This window comes from Hyperolius riggenbachi, chromosome 1, assembly GCF_040937935.1.
Source record: "Hyperolius riggenbachi isolate aHypRig1 chromosome 1, aHypRig1.pri, whole genome shotgun sequence".
Lineage (NCBI taxonomy): Eukaryota > Metazoa > Chordata > Amphibia > Anura > Hyperoliidae > Hyperolius > Hyperolius riggenbachi.
In genome coordinates this window covers 467541852-467560879 of record NC_090646.1, presented here as the reverse complement: position 1 = coordinate 467560879, position 19028 = coordinate 467541852, and the positions used below count along the sequence as shown (strand labels likewise).

Below are 19028 nucleotides of genomic sequence, written 5' to 3'. Positions count from 1 at the left end.
CAAATGTGTATTAAGCCTGTATGGATAGGTGCAATGCCACAGCACACCTTACTACACTAAGAAGTTTTCAGTTTGAAAATTTATTTTTAACCTTCTCAGGACCAACATGGTCTGCACTGCGCTGCCAGTGAAAAAGGCTCCTGACTGATGCACAGCGGAGATCTGTGCCAGTGGGGACATGCTATACATGCATGGGAGCTGCCAGCATTAAAGCTTTGCCACATCTACCTTAGCCAGCCACAAGTGCAGCGTTTTAACTATCGGTGATCCCGACATTGTTAAAGGTCATAGTTTTAATTAACACCCTCAGAATGATTGCTTTCAGATTTTTTCATGTTTGAATTTAGTTGCATTAATTCTGGAACATTTTGTATGCAAGCTGTAATAAATTGAGTGTGCAATGCTTAACATGCCTACACATGCACAAAGATGATCACCTTCAGGGGTTGGAACTCTGTCCTTCAGGTGACAGTTCAGGGATGAGTGCTTTATTAACTACTATTGCTATGGAGCAGGGGGGAGGAGGGATTAAAATGCAGTGCATGACAAAGCAGCTTCCAGTGGGAGAGGTAAGGAAGGGGAACAGTGAGCCTGGCCGAGATGACCCAGATTTTTCTGAGGTGAATTGTGGCAGTGGTACACACGCTAGATTCTCGGCAGAGACTGCCAGCACTGGCCGCATCAAACACACTACCATGTGTACTGGCCTTGGGGCTAGAGGTTGATATTGACCAGTGTTTCTTGCTGTAAACTTGATTTGGCTGGCTTTGTGCAGAAGTGATGCTTATGGTCTTGCATTTCGAATATGTGCTTGAATTGATAACCTGCACTCTGTGAATAGGAACAATATTTCAGCTTTTCTTTGATTTATTAAACAAAAGAAAATCTAAATACACAAATATGTAATTTTTTTTCCCTACAGATGTGCCGCTTGGGTCAGCACAGGCCAATCTGTAAAGTGATGTGTGATGGTATTATGAAGGTTGGTTGTTCTGTACCTGAAACATCTACTGAGGAAACGCCCATTGAGGAGCTGGACAACCATGCTCGGCTGCGGATGTATGCTCAAACATGTCGGCAACATTTGGGTAAGGTCTTACCTTCATTTGTCAGATCTGGATGGAAACCTCTCAAGCTGGCAATCTGGATTTGCAGAAATGATAGTATAAACAGTGTTAGTACATTAATACTGTTAATTACATTTGTTCATATATTTTATCAATTAGGGGGCACATATTTCTGATGTTTCTTTTTAGAAAAATACAACCCATTTTTTAGCAGCACATTGGCTTTTTTCCTTATATTGTGATAATAAGAGTAACACTTGTAATCTGATGTTTACGTTTTGTAAGATACATAACAAACCTTTGATCTAAGCACAACCAAAGAAAGCAGATTTGAGGGACACGTGCTGCTGCAGGGTAAATTGTCAGGACCCCCCAGCACAGGACAAGTGTCTGGTATAGTACTTGCTCTAAAGCAGAAGGTGTGCAAAAGTTGGTGTTAGCATCCATGTACCCACAACATTAAAGATTCTGTCCTGCTTACTTATTGATAACTTAAAAACAGTCTATTTTTATGTTTTGAATCTTTAATTAACATTTTCTCCCCAATGTTGTTATTTTTTTTTTAAAAAGTAAGAAATAGTTTCTCATTGCAAGCAAGGCACGAGATCAATGCTGGCCATGGATAGTTAATTGGAAGGGCGTGGACTTGGTCAGCTGGTCTGCTTTTTTATGGAAAGGGGGGTGGGGGGAACTAAAACCCCATCATATCCACTAAAAAGTGGATGAACATTGGCTTTGTTTTTGTGTTGAATCAATACTTTAAGAACTAAATGATGGATTCTCCACAAACTCTGATTGGGGCTGAGTTTCAAATGTGCTGCTCCTTCATAGTTTGATGCAATCAGACACTACAGCTAGATCACTAAATCTAGTCTGGATTTTCTGCCATGTTCACCTTGTATTTTCTACCAAACTGCTTCTTGGAGCCATTTACACATCACTTTCAGGAAGTGCATGGCTTTTGGGAGCATTTAAGTAAAGTTGTGTGATCTGCCCAAAAATGGAATTGGATGAAGTAAAATGTGTAATGGGGAATATTGCATTGAGATTCTCACGCTCCTGTTTTTTTATTTGCTTTAATAGCTCCTTATCTGTCATCCTTGCAACTGGACAGCAGTCTTCTCTTACCTCCTAAAAGTCAACCTCCCAGTTCACAAGGCACACAGAACCCAGCTACAACTCCATGTTCTTCCAACCCACCTTCCAGTTCTGCTCCTAACGGCACTGGAACAACACCTCTTGCACCTCAGTCATCCACGTCTTCAATGCCAGTAGCGAACAGCACAGCTGCACCTGCATTCAACAGTTGTCCAACACAGAACCCTGGATCTACAGAACAGCCATCGGCAAGCCAAACCAGCTCCGAAGGGGAATCTAACCAGCCATCCGCACAGTTGGAAACTCCTGAAAAGTATGTGTTTTATTTTTACTTTATTTTTTTTCGGCAGATAGATGGCTCGATAGGTTATTTCCGAGAGGTCCGATCTGATTTAGATTTTTTTTTTCTGATCGATTTTCTCATAGGAGTGAAAGGAAATCGATCGGAAAGTAAATCTGCCAAAAAACTCATTGTGTATTCCCAGTATTAGGGTCTCATTCTCTTTTCAACTAAATTATTCATTATAGAAGGTAATGTTTAAAACAACACTAAATTCTCTCATCACTGTGCTTGAACGCACCCTGTATTGTACTCTGTTTATAAGAGATCACTGCTGTCTGAAACTGCATGTAGACTGCCATACCCTTCAGTATTTTGCTATAGCAAGTGATTGCACCTCATATACATCATACCTTTGTATATATGTTACGGCCAGAACCCGAAGTTTGGCCACTTCTAGTTCTGGCCAGCCACTTCGGGTTCTGGCCGGCCAATGTGCGAAGTGGCCGCTGCACTGCGGCCAATGTGAGGAATGGAATGAATCATGTAACATTCATGTAATGAAATTAAGCCGGCGGCAATGAAACAGATGAAGCCGCCGGCTTTTTTCTGTCTCTCTCTCTCTCCTCCCCCCCCCCCCCCTCTCCTTCTCTTATTATGGGCAGCACTCGTGTCCCCCTCCAGAGTCTTTCGTCGCGCCAGGGAAAGCAGAGCGGGGAGGCTGCAGACATCGCTTCTGCCAGCACCCGCTCTGCAGGAACGGCAGGCTTCCCTGGCGCGACAAACGACTCTGGAGGGGGACACGAGTGCTGCCCATAATAAGAGAAGGAGAGAGAGGCGGGGGGGGGAGGAGAGAGAGAGAGGGGCAGAGAAAAATCCGGCGGCTTCATCTGTTTCATTGCCGCCGGCTTAATTTCATTAAAATAACTAAGTTGCATACGTTTGCGCTGGGGCCAGAAGATACATGAATGTTACATGATTCATTCCATTCCTCACATTGGCCGCAGCGTCCACTTCGCACATTGGCCGGCCAGAACCCGAAGTGGCTGACCAGAACTAGAAGTGGCCAAACTTCGGGTTCTGGCCGTACCATATACATCAGAGGTGCATGACTGAATTCTGCACTCAGCTTGGTTAAAGCAGAAATGGTTCTTTTGAACTGTTACAGCAAGCATAGTGATGAAAACAATTAGAAAATGTGTGCTGCTTACTTGTATGGGAACATCATGATGACATATAAGATGCTTATGTTTGCTGTATCACATTTACAACCACCTTCACAGCATTTCCATGTCTACTTCTCTGAAAAATAATGAAACTATCTCTGTTTCTCTTCCAGTCTGCTCTTGTAGCTTGCCTAAAATTCTGTAGCAAAGTCAGATTTGATTTTGACTACAAAGGGAACAATTAATAAAGCGGATTGAATGCTTTGAGTTCAAGAGTATAATGCTGGGAATGCACGGTACGTTTTTCCCGCTCGATTTCGCGCCCGATCGTCTTCGTTGCTCGATTATGCAAGCGATTTTCTTATCTTCCATTTGTTTTTCTTTTCCCATTGTTCCCCATGCATTATCGAGCATGGAATCGATCGGGCGGGAGATCGGACATGTTGGAAATTATCAATCGAACCATCTAAATGTCTCAGTCGAGCGGCAAAAACGTACCGTGTATTCCCAGCATAAGCTAAAAATCTTTGTTCAAGCCTAAATGCAAAGCGTGGTGCACAGCATTATGCCCAATTCACTTCACCAACAACCATTATTGTGCTGCATCTTCCAGATGAAACAAAAGTCCAATAGTATATAGCACACAGAGAAACCAAACCAGGAGCAACACGCACTTTGGTTCTAGTAGAAAACTTCCAAACTTTTAATTATCCAAAACTCCAAAATGCGAAAACAGGCGGCAAAAAACATATACTTATGCTGGGTACGCACTATGAGATTTTCTGGCCGATTTACTGTCAGATCGATAATTTCCAACATGTTTGATTTGCTTTCCGATCGATTTCCGTTCTCTTTAATAGGAAGTAGATCGGAAATCGATCGGAAAGCAAATCGAACATGTTGGAAATAATCGATCTGACAGTAAATCGGCAAGAAAATCTCAGTGTGTACCCAGCATAAGACTTCAGTGCTGCATCAGTGTGGAGGTGCGGAGGAGAGACCTCCTCCACCTCCTCATTGATGCATTGAAGCCTGCTAATTATATGTCTTTTACTGCCTGATTTTGCCTTTTGGAGGGCTTTTTGGTCCATTGCCTTGCCTTGCAAACATCAATGAGTTCTGGTTCACCATGAGCCCGCTGGGTAGTCTGTAACTCTGGGTGTTTCAAGTCCTATACCATAGATCCACATTAATCCATGCCATACCTCCCAACTTTTTGAGATGAGAAAGAGGGACACTTAAGCCACGCCCCTTACACACCCCTGATCACGCCCCCATCACACCGCTAGTCACGCATACCATAAAGATTTCATAAGAAAAATGTTTTATAATTCAAACCACACTGGTCCTTTCTATCCTGTTGCATTTTCCTTCATATTAACATTTTACAATTAGTAATATATCAATTTAAAGGATGGGAATAAAGTTTAGAGTCAAACACATTTTTTAGTAGAGAAATATATATATATTTACATAGAAAGAGGGACAAATGAGGAGGAAAGAGGGACAGTTGGGAGCTATGCTTTTATACACACTGCTACCCCCCTTTTATATACACTGCTCCCCCCTTTATACACACTGCTACCCCCCTTTTATATACACAGCTCCCCCCTTTATACACACTGCTACCCCCCTTTTATACACACTGCTACCCCCTTTTTATATACACTGATACCCCCTTTTATAAATACTGCTCCGCCTTTATACACACTGATACCCCCTTTTATATACACTGCTCCCCCCTTTATATACAGTAATACCCCCCTTTATACACTGGCCCCCCTCCATTTTACATACACTGATCCCCCCATTTACACACACTGCTCCCCCTGGGTAAGTGATTTCCATAGACCTAGAGCAGTATATGATCTGCAGCTTATCCCCCCACATTCAGGCATCTTCTGGCCGCTTTCCAGCCTCTCCTGGCGACGGATGTTTTGAATTTCAAATGAAGTGACAGAAATTATCGTGTTGCTGCATTCTATTAATTAATGTGATTAGATTAACATTAGTTAGGGGGGTTGTCGGTGAAGGGGGGGGAGAATGCCCGTCACCGTGGGTGGGGAGGAGGGTGCCACTTTTAGGTGTGTGTGTGTGTGGGGGGGGGGGGGGGGGGTGCCTGGGCAGAGAATGGAGGCGGAAAAACTGATCGAGGCTCCAGCCGCAGTACTGAGGGATGCGGGAGCCCGGCTTCAATACTTCCTCCCTCCCTCCCTCCCTCACTGAATGCCCCCTAATGTATGCCCGTGTGCCCCCTCCCTTCCCTGTAGGCAGAGTGAGCGCAGCGGAGCGGGCAGTCGAGTCCTCTTACCGCTGATGCACGCGTACTGTCTGGCATCGGACCTCCATGTGCTACCTGTTTACTATGACGTCACAGGAAGCACATGGAAGTCCGATGCCAGACAGTATGCGTGCATCAGCGGTAAGAGGACTCGACTGCCCGCTCCGCTGCGCTCACTCTGCCTACAGGGAGGGGAATGGGACACACGGACATACATCAGGGGGGCATTCAGAGAGGGAGGGAGGGAGGGAGGAAGTATTGAAGCCGGGCTCCCGCATCACTCAGTACCGCGGCTGGAGCCTCAATCAGTTTTTCCGCCTCTATTCTCTTCCAGCCATCAGGATTCAAGAGGGGGGGCCCGGGATAGCGGGAGGGCCCCCCCAAATCGGGAGAATCCCGACAAAAACGGGACGGTTGGGGGGTATGCCATGCACTGATGATCATCAACCGATCCAAAACAGTATGTATGCATGTTGGATTAGTATGGCTCTGTGATATTAACAAGTTGACACATCATTGCATTCCAGCGGTTCTGGAGGTGTGTTTAGCTCACAAGGGACAACAGTGGGTAATTTGCATATTTCAGCAGTGATGCTCTGGGAGAAATCTCGGGGGTAACTCCAACCTGAATTATTGCAAATACTTTCTGTTTTAAGAAACCAAAGTTTTGTTTTTGTACTATGCAAGTTAAAAATCTGCAAAATAGAATGGTCACCTACTTGCATGCTGTATTAATATACATCTGTCATTTTGAGCTAGTGCCCAAAGCTGGGCAATTCAAAAAAAAAAAAGTAACGTTCTATTAAATCTCTCAGACACTAATACTTTAGCACAAATTGAGGGAGCCATCACCAATCCCAGTGTTATAGCAAAGTATGGCTGCGACCCTCACTTGATGTCCACCTAATGCATCAAGTGAGGAACTTGCAAATGTAGTGCATCTTCTCTAAACTGCTCCTTGAACAATAATGCAGTTATCTCTCTAACCAAAAGAAATAGGAAGTCCTCGAGTTGTATCTATTGCTTAACTCTGCATCCCTGTGTGAAAAGTCTAAAAACATGAGTAGTATTTCCAGTCTAGTCATTGCACTTTGCTACACCCCCCCCCTTCCTTCTGAAAGCCCCTTATGTTTCCTGTGCATAGACTATAACGGAGTAATATGCATGCAGAGAGCATTAACTACAGATTGAGGCAGTAGAAGGAAAGCTGGCATAGTGCAAGTGACATGAAGGCTTAGTTTATAAGTCTTCACATTAGGGTGCTCTGGAGTTGTTTGTAATGTAAAGGGGGGGGGGGCTGTATCTTTCTTGGGCAGCATACTCAGCTGTGCATTATAAATGCACAATTGATCAGGAAGTCATTTTGGGGTTTTTTTGTGTTTGTAAAAAGTTTGTTATCCAATTGACAAGATTGATTCAATTACAGTGCAACAGAAAGAGAGAAGATTGGTATCCCAACTGTGGCCGAACCAAGTGGAGTCCTTAATTCCTTCCCCACAATTGTAATATATATGGTGGATCCTTTTACATATACAACAGATGAGGATTCAAACACTGGGAACTTCTGGCTGCTTGGTCTCATACGATGTTTTACAGATATGCTGGAGATCTTACCAGAGCAAATTCGCACAGCCTGCATCCTACAGGTATGTGTGAGTGCAACATGTGTGCTTTATGTTGTTTGCTTATCATGTAATGTGTCTTTTGTGCTACATGTACTGATATTACCTTACACAATTGTAGGCACTTGTTTTAGGCCACAAAAGTCAAATCTTTTATGGTACAAAGAACTGAGTCATTTTGCTAACCCAAAGGACAAGAATGGGTTGTCACCGACTCAGGGCCAGATTTACAACTCAGGATCCTATAGGCACATAAGCTCTGACCCTTACATCACGCCCCCTAATTCTTATTAAATAAATCCACACAGGATAATGCAGATATTTCCAGAGACAAGTAGAGAATACCAACAATGTGTAGATACTACCAATGACATGTAGAATTTACCAAATCTAGGCTGATATTACCAACAAGCAGCAGATGATACTGATCACAAGCACATTATATGAATAAAAATTGCAATAAATAGTTTCTAGTTACAGGTAGGTAGTAATACGTAGATTTTAGTGAAAGTAAAGTTATGGTAGGCAATACGGATAGTCAACAAGCTTGCAGATTGCAGACGAGCCCGTGCTGTCGGTATAGGCACTGCGCTTGCACAATACCTTGTCACAAGAGGCTGGAGTCTGGGGCATGCTGGTTGCAGTCTTGTTTTTATTAACAAACTCGGACCCCCAATACATGGCTACGGGTGCACACATCACAACGCCACAGAACTTCAATTAATACATGAGGGAGAGAAGGGGCATTTTGGGCAGCTAGTAAAGACGCCTCTCAGACGCCGGCCGAATGTAGGAACAAACCTACATTGCCTAATGGAAAATCTGGCCCTGCATCTACTTCTGTTGCTTCCGCTTAGCACTAAATTAAAGCTAAGTTTTGGATAATTTTTTTTATTCACACACAGTTTGGTTAAAGTGTCTGAGACATGAATTCTAAGGAAGACCTTTTAACCATTCCAATTCATCCTTCAAATACCACGTATGTAACATTAATGTGTAATAACAATATTAGAACTGATTTGGTAAAATCTGTAATTTTTTTCCCCCCTTAGGTGGTTCCATGCCGATATTTGCTGCAGACTGTACACGATGAGACTGTGTCTTATATCCAGCACTTAAAGGCTTTAGCCTTTTCTGTATACTGCCAGTGTCAGCGGCCTGTGGCCACACAGATTCCTATTAAACCACTGACTGGGTTTGGCCCAGCTGCTGCTCTGAATGCAATACTGAAGAACTCTGATGTAAGTTGTAACAGAGGCAATGCTTAACATAATGAATGATCAAAAATCATGTTGTGCAGGGGTGTGGTGAGGGGAGGAGACAACAAAGTAGATGGGGAAATTAGGAATTTTCATGAATAATTTGAAAGTAGTAGGCAGATGTGATTACATAAGATTGGTCAATATATTTTAATTTTAGATACAGTACAATCCCTTTAAGGACACAGCGTTAACCCTGTATAAAGCCTAATTAAAAAAAAAATCTTTTTGCGCTTTCTTTACAGCACCAATTACCTGGGCATTTTTATTCGCCTCCTTTTCTGCTTGCCCCCACTAAAGACAAGCAGACAGAGCTTGGAGAAACGTTTGGTGAGGCGGGGCAGAAGTACAATGTGCTGTTTGTGGGATATTGCTTGTCCCATGACCAGCGCTGGCTGCTGGCTTCCTGCACTGACCTACAAGGAGAGCTTCTGGAGACCTGTGTTGTCAACATTCACGTGCCTAACAGGTGAGGAATAGATTCAAATCTACATTTGTATCGGCAGGTAGGAAAGTATTACCACTCAAATGTGATGTTTTGTTATTCAGGATGGTGGAGAACCGTTTCCTTTACTTTAATCATTTATTGCATTAACCACATAAATTTAAAGAGACACTGAAGCGAAAAAAAAATTATATTATGATTTGTATGTGTAGTACAGCTAAGAAATAAAACATTAAGATCAGATACATCAGTCTAATTGTTTCCAGTACAGGAAGAGTTAAACTCCAGTTGTTATCTCTATGCAAAAAAGCCATTCATTTCTACGACTTTCAAAAGTCGTGGAGAGTGCTGTCTTCTGACTTTTATTATCTCAACTGTTTACTTTTTCTCTGCTAGAGGAGAGGTTATTAGTTCAGACTGCTCTGAAAGAATCATTTTGAATGCTGAGTATTGTGTAATCTGCAGATATTAGAGAATGATGCGATGTTAGAAAAAACACCATATACCTGAAAATAAAAATGAGAATATTTTCTTTGCTGCTAATCTTCTAGTAATTATTCATAGTACACAACCAATTCATTATATCATATATATATTTTTTCGCTTCAGTGTCTTTTTAAGCACACCTCTTGGTGAAAATGTTCCTGCTCCTTCTTTGGCTGTCAGGGTACAGTACCATTAGCATTAACGGTAGCAACCTTCTTATTGAATGGAGGGCAGATGATACAAAAATCATCATTGTGGCTCAAAGCTGTGGTTCATATTTGCTGAATTGGCATCATGTACGGTCACTGTTATTATTTGCTGTGTCTGTTTGGTATCTGTTGCTGTGCTTAAACATCAACAGACCACAAGGGAGACCCGCGAGAGAGGGTGCAGACCTATCCAAAGGGGTAGGATGGATGGAGGCGAAGTTGTAGGAGAAGTTAGGGGGCTTTGATAACTGGAGTAGTTGCTAAGCATAAAGGAGAGAAGGGGGGAAGTGGTGAATAGGATGGTGAGTGTGGAATGGATCTGTTATGAGCTGCCAATGTACAAAGCCAGATGGAGGGCGACTAGGGAAATTCACAGGAAAACTCTGCCAACAGTACCCAGAGACCAACCTCACTCCAAAAAAGCTTTTCATGGATGGCAAGTAAGCCCAGCACAACCCCCTAAGAATGGCAAACAGACAGTGCAGGGTATGTCTGTTTTTTGTGTTGAAAGCACTAGTAAGAACAGATATAATTCATCTATACAGGCTTTCATTGTGTCCTCCTATATGTGTAGCATATGCAGGGCCAGGAAAAGTTGTTCAGATCAGAACTTTGCATTTTCTCATGCAGTGGAGACAACAGGGATACATTGAAAACTGACATGTCTAAACAGATGCAATAGTTAACACACCGGTAGGATTCCACCATCTCTGTCCATTTCTTTACCTGATAGAACAGGGGTTGGGAACCTATAGCTTGGGAGCCAGATGTGGCTCTTTTGATGGCTGCATCTGGCTCACAGACAAATCAGTAGAGGTTGATTCACTAAGCTGCGCCGCTCAAGCAGCACAGCTTAGTGTGGCAACGCAAATAAAATTTTCAAAGTAGGCACAGTACTGCTGTAGCATGCACTACTAACATACTCGCGCTCCTCCCAAAACGAATAGCCGCTCCAATTGTCCCACCCTGGATCCTGTCAGGTCCAGTGACATTGTAGCACGAGATCCATGCAACCTTGATTTGCCCAATAGGCTGCCTGCCACTTGACAGGCATCCTATTGGGTCAAAGTGCGGGGATCCTACAAAGTGAATCAACCCCCAAGTCAGCTAGCTAATTGTACAAGCTGTTAGTCGGTATTTCTCCTGTCTGGCTCTCGGGGAAATTGCTGATGTTGCTGAAACCCAAGAGAAACTGAAGACGTGTCTGACACTTCCGCTGCCCGGCGGATCAACTATATACACATCACCATGGCAACAGGGACGTGAGCCCTCTGCTGCGCATGCACACTGTCCCAGTTTGAAACATATCACATGGCTCTCATTTTAAAATGTGTGGCGTTTATGGCTCTCTCAGCCAAAAAGGTTCCTGGCCCCTGTAATAGAACAATAAATGCTAATCACACCTCTATAACTTCAGTTCCCCAAGCACATTGCTTATATTTGATTTTACTCCTTCATTGTATTATCCTGTGTTTATATAGCTCTGACCTCATCCACAGGACTTTTACAGATTATATAGTCTTGTCAAGAACTCTCTCAGAGGGGCTCACAATCTAATCCTTATGTAGTCAAAGGCCGAATAACTTATCAGTATGTTTTTGGAATGTGGGCAGAAACTAGAGTGCTCTGAAGAAACCTATGCAGACACAGGAGGAACATACACACTCCTTGCAGATACTATGCGGCTGTGCCACCCTTTTCTCACATTTGCACTCTCCTATCATCCTATCATCTCCAACTCATAAATATATCTAACATCTGAGCTTTTCTCACCCAGGACACTACTAAAATGTTAAGCTGGCCATACACTGGCCCGATTTGCCGCCGTTTCGACAGCAGATTCGATCACTGGGATCGAATCTGCTGCCAATCGTTCGCGCTACACGCCGAATTTCGATCCATTTCGTCCGATCCCGTCGATCGCTCCGTGCGGAAAATTACCGTCGATCGCCCGCGGGTAGGGAGCGCGTCACTAGCGGCGTTCGAGTACCCGACGACCGACGCAATAGAGCCGTATACATTACCTGCTCCGCCGTCACGACTACCCCCGGTCACCGCTGCTCCGTGTCCGCGCTGGTCTCCGGCATGCTTCAGTTCCTCCTGCCCGGCAGGAAGTTTAAACAGTAAAGGGCGCTCTACTGTTTAAACTTCCTGCCGGGCAGGAAGAAGTAAAGCATGCTGGACCTGGAAACCAGAGCGGAGACGGAGCAGCGGAGACCTGGGGACTGGAGTCGCGCCGGCGGAGCAGGTAATGCATGCGGGCGGGGGGAGCGGCGGCAGCACCACCACCACCACAACAGATTGTGAACGGTTTCAGGCTGAAATCGGTTCACAATCTGTTTGCAGTAAAGGTAGTCATACGATCCCTCTCTGATCAGATTCGATCAGAGAGGGATCTATTTGTTGGTCGAATCTGATGGCAAATCGACCAGTGTATGGCTACCTTTAGTGTATGTTCTTATGATGTCTCGTCTGGACTCGGCTGCTTCTTCTACCTCCTCCTCTGTTGCTCCTGTCAAACATTTTATGGACTGCCAATTAACAAGAGGATCCAGCTAACCCACAAAGCTCTCAACATCTCCCTCAAATATTTCCTTTCTAGTTTCCAAATACCAAACCAACCCCAATCTCTGCTCTGTCCTCCAGAATCGCTTCCTTGCATTCATGTATAAAAGATTTCTCATGAGCCTCACCCCTCCTCTGGAATTCCCTTCCCAAACACACTTGTCATTCTCCTTTGAAATGTTTAAAGTGTGCCAGAGGTGAAAAATGAAAAAGATTTTATACATACCTGGGGCTTCCTCCAGTCCCATCCGCTCCGATCGCTCCCACTCCGCCATCCTCTGCTGCCCGCAGCTTCAGGAACAAGGTCCCCGCACTTCCATCAGTCGGAACCTGTCTCCCATGCGCCGGACAGGGGGTTACTTACCCAGAAGGCAATTAAGCCTCATTGTATTTCGAGCGGCTTCCTAGTAGCCCATGCCTACTAGGAAGTTGCTATGTACCAAGTGTTTTTCTTACTTTGTACAGCACCATGGAATATGTTGGCGCTTTATAGATCAGTTATGATGATAATCCATCGACATGTCTGTTTACCCATTGCTCTCAGTGGAAAACCATCTGATTTTGTGACTCGTGTGAAACCAGCCTTACAGTCAAATTAAAATTGATAATTTAATGTGTACCTGAAATGAATTAAAAGAAAAAAATCATACATACCTGGGGCTTCCTCCAGCCCCCTTCGGTCTGGTCGCTCCCTCACCGCCATCCTCCGCCTCCTGCATCCGCTGCTAGCCTCCCAGTAGTTACTTCACAGGCGCAGACCGTGATGGGCATGTACAGTAAGGCCCAGTGCACACCGAGCGGATCTTGATACGATCCGCCGGCAGCATCTGCCTGTAAAGCCGCTCGGGTAATGTATTTCAATGGGCTGGTGCACACCGGCGGTTTGAGGTTTTTAGCAAACCGCAAACGTGCCTCTTGCTGCCCATTTGCGGTTTGATAAAAACCTCAAACCACCGGTGTGCACCAGCCCATTGAAATACATTAGCCACACTGATGCGGCCGGCAGATCGCATCAAGATCCGCCCGGTGTGCACTGGGACTAATCTCTGTCATCCGCACCCAAGACCGCTAGCATTTTGTGGATCTGCTAGCGGTTTGGTGTGCACTGGGCCTAAGCCCTGACTCCCGGGAGCCATAGTGGAGGATGGCAGCAAGGGATTGATCGGGCCAAAGGTGGCTGGAGGAAGCCCCGGGTATGTATAAATTCTTATTTTTAATTAATCTCAGGTTTACTATAAGCTTAATTATAAATTGGAGGTCCCAATTTTTTATCTGATTTTATTTTGATTTTGAGTGTTATTCAATGAAACGTCTAATTGATTTAAATAGCAGTGTAATGGACAGGGGCACAGGCACATATCTAAGCTTAGTAGTAATCAGGAGTGTTCAAGTGAAATGAGGCTTTCTTTGAAAAATCGTTCTATCATGATACTTTGATCTCTGGACTAGAAGTACTGAATAGAGGGAGTTCTCGTCTTTATCTGGCTTTGCAAAGCATTTGTATTAGCATTTGGGAACATACTGTAGCTCTCAATGCTCTTCACAGACAGAAGGTGCATGTTTTGGCTTTTTCTACCGGTTCTCTTTCATTGCGCTTCCAGGACTAGAAGAGAACTATTGCATTAAGGTATCCACCATTTTTAGAAACAAAGTTAACACATTTAGCAAGAAAGTTTAATTTACATAATTGTATTTAAAGCGTGATATATGATTGAGTGTTAGGATTATCATTTTTATTGATAATCCCCTAACTCTGGTTTTATTGTTTAGGAAAATGTTGTAATAGTAATAGTACACATACAATGGTGAAAATACCTCAACATTACTAATTAAAACTGTAATTTTAAAAGATCCTGTCGGGCTGCTAGCCAAAGTACCCACAGGTCTCAGAATAAAGAAACTGTTTTTGTTTTGTTTTTTTTCCTGTGTTGCATAGGCGCCCTCCAGTGGTTAGTAATTATATTTGAAAAGAACAGAAATAGAAGTTGATGTTGTCTATCTATTCAAGAGTTTCTGCACAGCATGCATGGATTGGTTTAAAAATATTTTTCTCTCACATTATCCTGCAGGTTTAGAAGAAGCAGAGTTTCGGCAAGGAAAACTGGTCTTCAAAAACTGTGGGAGTGGTGTGTGGGTATAATGCAGATGACATCGTTGCCTTGGAGAGTGGTGATTGGGCGTCTTGGAAGATTAGGACATGGCGAATTAAAAGGTATATAATTTACATATTTTTAATTCTAGTTGTTCAAAAGAATGCTCTGGCTAACGGATTTAATATTTGTTTCAGATTGGAGTATTTTATTGGGAGAGTGCTCCTTACAGAACATTAGCCGTCAGCTAAAAGAAGCCTGCAGAATGTGTGGCATCTCTGCTGCTGATTCGCCATCTATTCTTAGTGCCTGTCTTGTAGCAATGGAGCCGCAGGGATCCTTCAATGTGATGCCAGGTGAATACCTGTATGGATTTGTTACAGCTCTTGAAAAAGCCCTGAAAAATGAGATTTCCTATTCTTTTACTTGGCAAATTCATTACTGACTGTTTTTCTGTTCTACTATTTCAGATGCAGTTACAATGGGATCTGTGTTTGGTCGCAGCACAGCTTTGAATCTGCAGACTTCCCAACTTAGTACACCACAAGATGCCTCATGCACCCATATCCTGGTGTTCCCTACTTCCGCCACCATCCAGGTGGCTCCTGCCAACTACCCCAATGAAGACTGCAATGGTAAGTTATGTTAGGGCAAATTGTTACTGAGGATATTGCACAGTACATCTAGCAAATCTTTTTCTCCCGCTGTAGTATTGAGTGGTTTCTCATATGTAATTAAAAATTAAGGTAAATACTTTTTCCCCTGATTAAATGTTTATATTATTATTATAGTACTAGGGGACCTAAGCCCGTTTAAAAACGGGCGAGGTGTGTCCCTAATGCGCCGTGCGCTCACGCCCGGCCCTTCTGGCCCTGTCCTCCTCCGGCTCTCGGCAGTGTCTCTGCGTCCCTGCACATGCGCAGTGCACAAAAAGCACTGATGGACGGACATGGGACGCAGCGGCACTTGCCTTTTATTAGGTAGGAGGTTATAGTATGTGATATAATAGCATAGACGTAGTTACAGCTCCTTACAATTTAGTGACCCATTGAGACTGTTTCATATTTCCCCTTGCTACAACTTAAAATTCCAATGGATTTAATGAGAATTTTTACCATTTGATTTCAACACCATACTTTAAAGGGCCAAAATATTTTTTTCGTGGTGGTATAATTGCAAAAAGGCCCAAGGAGGGAGCATCAGTGGGTCAAGAAAGCTGTATAGCTACACCAGGAACATTATGGCCTCAATTCACTAAGCTTTTATCAAACGTTTGATAATTTACCTCATTAGTAAAATCTAATTTTGAATTCACTAAGGTGTTATATATTTATCGAATGTTTTATCCATTGAACGGTCAATAAATCTATAACACTTTTTAGTGAATTCAAAATTAGATACCTATGAGGTAAATTATCAAACGTTTGATAAAGTGTTTGATAAAGCTTAGTAAATTGAGGCCTATGTGTGGGGGTGGATTACCAGGTTTAGCTTTTGGACTAACAGAATGGTGAGGCTTTAGCCTGTTGTTTTAAAAATGCAGCTAGTTATTGTAGACAACTGTAATCCATTTATGAATTAAGTGTGGTGAGTATAAATGGGGGTGTCTTTCTTTCATTCTTCCTTTCCCTTCCACCGGAGATTCCTATGAAAGGGAATGTATAGCAACTTAGCAGCATATACAGTGGGTTGCAAAAGTATTCGGCCCCCTTGAAGTTTTCCACATTTTGTCACATTACTGCCACAAACATGCATCAATTTTATTGGAATTCCACGTGAAAGACCAATACAAAGTGGTGTACATGTGAGAAGTGGAACGAAAATCCTACATGATTCCAAACATTTTTTACAAATCAATAACTGCAAAGTGGGGTGGGTGTAATTATTCAGCCCCCTGAGTCAATACTTTGTAGAACTACCTTTTGCTGCAATTACAGCTGCCAGTCTTTTAGGGTATGTCTCTACCAGCTTTGCACATCTAGAGACTTAAATCCTTGCCCATTCTTCTTTGCAAAACAGCTCCAGCTCAGTCAGATTAGATGGACAGCGTTTGTGAACAGCAGTTTTCAGATCTTGCCACAGATTCTCGATTGGATTTAGATCTGGACTTTGGGCCATTCTAACACAGATATGTTTTGTTTTAAACCATTCCATTGTTGCCCTGGCTTTATGTTTAGGGTCATTGTCCTGCTGGAAGGTTAACCTCCGCCCTAGTCAAGTCTTTTGCAGTCTCCAAGAGGTTTTCTTCCAAGTTTGCCCTGTATTTGGCTCCATCCATCTTCCCATCAACTCTGACCAGTTTTCCTGTCCCTGCTGAAGAGATGCTTCCTCCGAGCATGATGCTGCCACCACCATATTTGACAGTGGGGATGGTGTGTTCAGAGTGATGTGCAGTGTTAGTTTTCCGCCACACATAGCGTTTTGCATTTTGGCCAAAAAGTTCAATTTTGGTCTCATTTGACCAGAGCATCTTCTTCCACATGTTTTCTGTGTCCCCCACATGGCTTGTGGCAAACTGCAAACGGGACTTCTTATGCTTCCTGTTAACAATGCCTTTCTTCTTGCCACTCTTCCATAAAGGCCAACTTTGTACAGTGCATGACTAATAGTTGTCCCATGGACAGAGTCTCCCACCTGAGCTGTAGATCTCTGCAGCTCGTCCAGAGTCACCATGGGCCTCTTGACTGCATTTCTGATCAGCGCTCTCCTTGTTCGGCCTGTGAGTTTAGGTGGATGGCCTTGTCTTGGTAGGTGTACAGTTGTGCCATACTCCTTCCATTTCTGAATGATCGATGGAACAGTGCTCCGTGGGATGTTCAAGGCTTTGGAAATCTTTTTGTAGCCTAAGCCTGCTTTAAATTTCTCAATAACTTGATCCCTGACCTGTCTTGTGTGTTCTTTGGACTTCACGGTGTTGTTGCTCTTAGACAACCTCTGAGGCCCTCACAGAGCAGCTGTATTTGTACTGGCATTAGATTACACACAGGTGCACTCTATTTAGTCATTAGCACTCATCAGGCAATGTCTATAGGCAACTGACTGCACTCAGATCAAAGGGGCCGAATAATTATGCACACACCACGTTGCAGTTATTGATTTGTAAAAAATGTTTGGAAAGATGTATGATTTTCGTTCCACTTCTCATGTGTACACCACTTTGTGTTGGTCTTTCATGAGGAATTCCAATAAAATTGATTCATGTTTTTGGCAGTAATATGACAAAATGTGGAAAACTTCAAGGGGGCCGAATACTTTTGCAACCCACCGTAGGTTTGTTTGACAACGGGGGTTTTGGCTATAGTGTTTGCAGCTCCCGTTCTTTTTGTCTACTCTTGCAGTAGTATGCTGTAATCAAGGTAATTTTTTAATCCTTGTCAGGAACAAGGATTGGCAGCTGGGCATGTAAATCGAGCTGGTAAAAAGGTTTCTTATGTTTATTGCTGCCCCTTAAATTTCTTTGTTTCCCCTGCTTCACTTATGTGTGAATATCAAACTTATTTCCAGTACAGTTCTATGTTAGTGTCCCTGTTGTGAAGGCTTTCCTTCACTTCTGTACTAGTGGCAGATGGCCACCAGAATGGGAAGGTTCTAGATATCACTTTTGACTTATATGTTTTTTATGTTTCTGTGAAAAAGGTTTAAAGCAAATCCGAGGAGGCTTAGATAAAAACAAGTGAGCTACGTAGGATGAGCCCCTGAATCTGTATATATGTACCCAACCAGCTGTTAATATACCACCACACCCCCAGCCTATCTTTTATCGGATGAGATTTTCCAATCCTGAGCAATCAATAAGATTTCGGCTGAAAGTCAAATTTCCGTTCAGGCGGCAATGATTCTCTAACCCAGTGATCAAATCTTTCAGGGACAGTCAATTAGTGTATGAGTACGTTTAGATCATACGAGAGACTAGCAATGTAGTAGTCTAGTAGTAGTCTGTGTCACTGCTGTATAGCTATTTTATAAAAAATGATGCATCAAGTCCAATGCCTATCCAAAACATGGGAAAAATTGTGAAAGATGGCTGGACTTCCATTATAGGCAATGCTTGATGACTTTTGATTGCAAATGTGATCAGAGTGAGGGGTGCTCCAGCAGTTGGAAGTGGAGAAAAAAAATGAGTAAATAATTGTAGGTGCACATAACCTGAATGGTTTCGGAAAGTTAAATGTTTTGTGACTTGTGTTTTCCTTTCCGTCATAAAAAGAAAAACTTTATTACACATGTAAAAAGAACCTGGTACAACGCAAGAGGCAGAATAGTACAATAAACTTGTCATATATAACACGTTTTGAAACCGGTTTGCCAACTTACAGGGAACCATATTAAAACAAACCTTAAGTGAAAATAAACTAATAAGACAACAGTTGTATCTGTAGTCCTAATCCTATATGGGTCTTTCATAGGATCCCATAGTCTTATTTTGAATTTAAAGATTAAAATCGATGTTTTAAAAAACT

The 19028-nt window shown here is 43.0% G+C and overlaps 1 protein-coding gene across 1 annotated transcript in view; it reads left to right on the top strand.

The window, feature by feature from the left end:
* MED13L (mediator complex subunit 13L) overlaps positions 1-19028 on the top strand; it is a 220627-nt gene that overhangs the window by 180994 nt on the left and 20605 nt on the right. The window contains exons 20-27 of the mRNA XM_068239868.1: positions 923-1088; positions 2151-2478; positions 7319-7538; positions 8567-8755; positions 9019-9242; positions 14548-14690; positions 14766-14924; positions 15039-15203. Coding sequence (XP_068095969.1) covers positions 923-1088; positions 2151-2478; positions 7319-7538; positions 8567-8755; positions 9019-9242; positions 14548-14690; positions 14766-14924; positions 15039-15203 — 1594 coding nt within the window. The remainder of the gene's footprint in view (positions 1-922; positions 1089-2150; positions 2479-7318; positions 7539-8566; positions 8756-9018; positions 9243-14547; positions 14691-14765; positions 14925-15038; positions 15204-19028) is intronic.